At 37.2% G+C, this 5,000-nt stretch overlaps 1 protein-coding gene across 1 annotated transcript in view; it reads right to left on the bottom strand.

Annotated features, from left to right (window-relative positions):
• Window positions 1-5,000, bottom strand: part of LOC137991814 (uncharacterized) — an 8,317-nt gene that overhangs the window by 550 nt on the left and 2,767 nt on the right. The window contains exons 4-8 of the mRNA XM_068836852.1: window positions 3,680-4,156; window positions 3,367-3,591; window positions 2,933-3,164; window positions 2,163-2,215; window positions 1-425 (exon numbers count right to left, since the gene is read on the bottom strand). The exon at window positions 1-425 is cut by the window's left edge and continues 550 nt beyond it. Of these exons, the coding sequence (XP_068692953.1) occupies window positions 1-425; window positions 2,163-2,215; window positions 2,933-3,164; window positions 3,367-3,591; window positions 3,680-4,156 (1,412 nt within the window). The remainder of the gene's footprint in view (window positions 426-2,162; window positions 2,216-2,932; window positions 3,165-3,366; window positions 3,592-3,679; window positions 4,157-5,000) is intronic.

The raw sequence follows: 5,000 nt of genomic DNA, 5'->3' as shown, positions 1-5,000 counted from the left end.
TGCCTACCCTGAAAAGTGCTTTGAGAAATTTGGGAGGGAAAAATAAATTCTTTAACACCCTGATAACCATAAGGAACAAAATGTGCCATGATTTCAATGTAAGGCTGTTGATAAACAGTGTTCAATGTGGACACATTTGTAGGGCCAGATATAAGGACCTCTTGGTCCCTGTAGCCCTTCTGATCATGACTTGTGGCTCTAGCAGTGACCTTCAGCTCCTGTCTCAACTGAACCCTTCCAAGAGATGACCCATAATTCCCTGCACTTAGAGAACCATGGGCATGGAACTTGAGTGTGCCAAACAGGGATTCAAGGCGACTTATTGAGAGCCGCAATGGAGACAAAGAGTATCCAGGAAAATTATCAAAGAAGTATGACGAGAACTGTTTAAATCCAAAGACCATGACTCTTTGAAGGTCAAATGTCTAGAGGGAGAGAAAAGGCAAGCTAAATAAGAAATGCCATTTATTTAAAGGAGCAGTGTCACAAGGATTTTGCTGTTTTAGGTCAAATCTGTGCTTATAAAATCATTACTTTGGGTCTTTAATCATTAAACAAAATGCTTCTGTAAAGCTACAACGAATACATCAACGGAATTTTATCAGAGAGGGCTAACCATAATAAATTTCTTGAGGATTTTTGGAACATGCAGCATCAAAACCTGAAAAAATTGGCAATTTTTTTCAAGTTTCAATCTATTTCAATCCATGCCATCCATAGCGACAGGCGACAAGAAACAGTTTCAGTACATTCAAATAGCCTTTAATAACAAAACTAGATCATTCATTAGTTTTGAAATTCAATCAATGCGAAGACACCTGGCTTTTTGTAAAGTTGCCAAGTAGCGTGACAATGCCCCTTAAAGGGCTTAGTAAACAACTAATCCTAACTCACATTCAAATATATGAATTTCAATAATAATAATTATAATGATAATGTACTATAACTTTTATTTATATTTATAACATAGATAGGACCCTGCGCGCGCTCTCTGATTGGTCAAAAACCTATGTTTTATCAGAGTATAAAACATCGAAAAAGCGTGTTTTATCGTTTTGCGCGCGTAAAATCTATATCATAAAGCAAATGAAGAAGCCTAAGCCGTGTATTACACTGTGATAAAACACTCCAGTCATTTGAGAACACTCGAGAAATGTAGAAAACACTCGCCTGCGGCTCGTGCTTTCCACATTTCCCTCGTGTTCTCAAATGCCTGTCGTGTTTTATCACAGTGTAATACACGGCTTAGGCTTCTTTATTTGCTAAATAATTCATCAAATCTTTTCACTCGCACGCAATTGGTTTAAACACGTCACTTGACCGAATATCACCCAGCTAAAACTGGGGGATATCCGAGAATATCCCCCAATTGTCAAAACAACTCGCGTTGCGAAAAATATTTGAAGGATAATAAACATGAAAGCCTCCATTTGGGGCGAAAATATTCTCGGGTATTTGTCCTTGGACATTATCCGTTCCTCGAAGCTCATAGTTTTCCTCAAGCTGTGCTCTCCGAAAGCTGTTCGCTTCTCGGAGCAGATAATGTCCGCGGACAAATATCCTAGAATATTTTCGCCCCAAATGGAGGCTACTGTTTATATATACTATTGCCCCATCAAAGGGAACACTTGTCTTCCCTCCAAGGACCAGGAGGGATGTAGTTTGATCTTTTAAATGCACATTTAAAAAATAGTAAACAAGATAATGTTAAAGTGCCTATAACCCCAAAATATTTTTTTCGCTTAAATAAATCTTTGCACCTGTTCGAAACAAACTGCACCTTTTAACTTTTTTATAGGCTGTAAAAGTTACGAAATCTAGCCATCATCTGTTGCATGACCGAGCTAGTAAGGGGTATGGGTCTATTCCTGGGTTGACGTCACAGACTGATTTACATCGTATTAAGTCTTTGTAAACATGCATGCAAATAAGTTTGTGACATCAACCCAGGAATAGACCCATACCCCTTACTTGCTCGGTCGTGTTACAGATGATGGTCAGATTTCGTAACTTTTACAGCCTGTAAAAAGTCAAGATTAGGGCTAAAAAGGTGCAAAAAGGCGCAATGCTTTTCAAACAGGTGCAAAGAGTTATTTAAGCGAAAAAAATATTTTGGGGTTATAGGCACTTTAATAAACAAGTTAATCTTTATTCAGCAATACCTGCCATGCTAAAAACTTTGCTGCACGTGCTCGTTTGGAGTTGTCAACATACTCTGCAAAGATTAAAAGGAAAACTTAGATGTAACCCAGTTTGTCACCCCAAAAAGTTAGGCGTGAGGAATCAGATCAAGGGGAAAATTATTGTAAATATACATACACTGTAAAAGTAATTATTATATACCACACAGGTGAATAGTACTTTTCAAGCATGCTGATTGGCTAGCTTGGAGGTGATTAACCAAGTACTATTCACCTCTGAGCAGCCGAAGAAAAACAAAATGGCTTTTGTTGGTAAATTATCGCAAATAAAGTTACTCTTTGGGCTGCTAGTTATTCAGCTTGTGTGGTATATACACCTCAGTGTCAGTGAAAGTGGTGGATATTTATCTCCACTTCAGCGAATAATTGTTAATTATAAGAATGTCTATCATTTTAATTACAACTGTATTTTGGTGTTGTGTTTATTATGGCCTGGTTTACTGGTTAACTAGCATACAGTTGTTGGTAATCCAATGAAAGTGTAACTTTCAAGTGGCCAAATAAAAAAGGAGCTCTAATGAAAAAAGGTGAATGTAATTGAAGTTGATTCCAAAATGTTGAATGTTAAACATTTGAATCACTTCCTCATCAAACAGACTAGCTTTCATTTTCAACCATAATGACAGCCAGGTGAAGTGACCCATTGTTTGACTTTTAATCTTTTGATTGCTTTTTTAATGGACAAATGACTTAATACAGTTTGTTGAATAAAGTTTTTGATGTAAGCATACCTGTGTTGTTGTGCTCCTCTGCCCATTCTTCGAAATATCTCCATCCCTGTTGTATGTTTTTGAATACAGCTGACTCATTGGATCTTATAAACACATGGCTAAGGATTCCCTTTTCAAAAATGTGGTGGCATGCTTGTAGGTACCTTGCTGTTTCTTTCACAACATCAGTTTTCTCTGGGCCTTCACTACTCAAATTTGCATATTCTTCCAAGGCTGCAATCATATAACGTTGCTGTAGAATGTAAAAGTAGACAAAACCACTTATCACTGTTCCATTCATAAAAATGGAAGCTTCATCTCAATTGTAAATATTTGAACCTTAATTATTGCCAGGATCTGTATATATGACATAAATTATCATTCTTTAGTCAATTTCAAGCTAAGGAATAGAACCATAAAGTTCTATAAATTTAACATAATTTTCCCTCTCTTACCTGCATTATCTTTGCAGGCATAACATTTAGTCTTGTCCAGCAGTCACGTTGCACATAGCTATACCTCAGACCAGGGACACGCCTACCCAGACCTTTTGCAGATCTCTCTTGATCCCTGTAATATTGATCAATTATTGGCTGCCAGCCAAAAGTAGTGCCTCCCTTCTCGAAAGCTTTTTTCCCCTTGTTCCTTGAACTGTACAAAGCTGCAATGATGTTCTTCAACTGGACAATATAAGAAACAATAACACCCAGGTGTTACAAATTGTACACATGAGAATAATTAAATACTTGAATTATTATAATACCTTACCTGGTGAGCAGGGCATATCATGACAAAGCAGGTTTTGTCTGATCTGGTGCTGAATGGATTGATGAAACTGGCCTTGAACTGGTATCGTTCAGCACCACTGTCTTCTACTGGGAGCTGCTCATTTGCATAGCCACAAAGCCTCTTAAAAAGGGCTAAGTTACAGGAAGCTCCATCACCAACCAATAGAATGACATGGAACCGGTACTTTTCAAGGGTACTGATCACCTTGAAGACGATGTCATGTAGAAACTTTCCATCCAGGGGTACCTCACGGAGAAAGTAAGGCCCAGCAAACTCAAACCCAGATGTCATATCCCGCCAGTAGGTCTGAAGAACGTAACTTGCCCTTTGACCAGCTCCATTTTCTGAGATGAACAGGGACTCATAAACATCATGAAGACATGACCAGTCATTTTCATTCATTGCATAGCCAATGGCAACACCATCTGTGCAACGGATCTGAATCTTACTCTGCACCTGTTAATTACAACTTACAATTATTTCAAAAGCATTTCATGGTCAGAAATTCCAGTTAAAATATTTTTTATACTATGCAAATGAGGAAAGTGATGACATCATCGGTGGTTTCACTAAAATAGTACAACAGTCAATCAAGAATACCTCCATAAATATTAAAAAAAATGTAAATCACAAAAGAAACAAAATCCACTGTGCCATTGCTATGACAACAGTTATGCTGCTGTTCCTGTTTCAATTAAGACTAAAATTTCCAGATCATCTTAAAGAAGGATAATTCACTGGCAATAATCTTACTGGGGAGAGGTAAGAAAAAATGCATGTAAACCATGTGTGAATCTCTGAGAAAGACCCTCTGTCCCAGTTTAAAAAGTTGGAAATGGAGATATTTGTTTTCCCCAGACAGAGACTGGATCCAAGAGCACTGCCATGGCAACAACATAGCAGGTGTCATTCTGTTTTGCTTGTGATGTGCATTTCTATTGATAAGTTTGAAGATCACTGCTCCAATATTTCTAGAGATATTCTTGATTCAGTATTTTGTTGTTCAAGTGGAGCTATTTATGACATGATCACTTTCCTCATTGGCATGATTAATACAAAAACATGAATATCTCTAAAATGAAAAAAGATATTCCAAATTATAAGGGAAATTCCATTCTTCTTTACTTTGAAAATCATTTCAAATAAGCAGCAATTATTTTGTACTGCATGGGCACTTTAAAGGCTTCACCAATCCAATAACAGTTTTGAGTTACTGAGTGGATCTGAAAGTAACAGTTTAATTTACACTAACAACAACATAAAACTGTATATGCAATAACAAAAGGGGTCAGACGAAACT

This window comes from Montipora foliosa, chromosome 2 (genome assembly GCF_036669935.1).
Source record: "Montipora foliosa isolate CH-2021 chromosome 2, ASM3666993v2, whole genome shotgun sequence".
NCBI lineage: Eukaryota > Metazoa > Cnidaria > Anthozoa > Scleractinia > Acroporidae > Montipora > Montipora foliosa.
The sequence above is the reverse complement of the archived record's forward strand: the minus strand, read 5'-3'. Positions and strand labels throughout refer to the sequence as shown.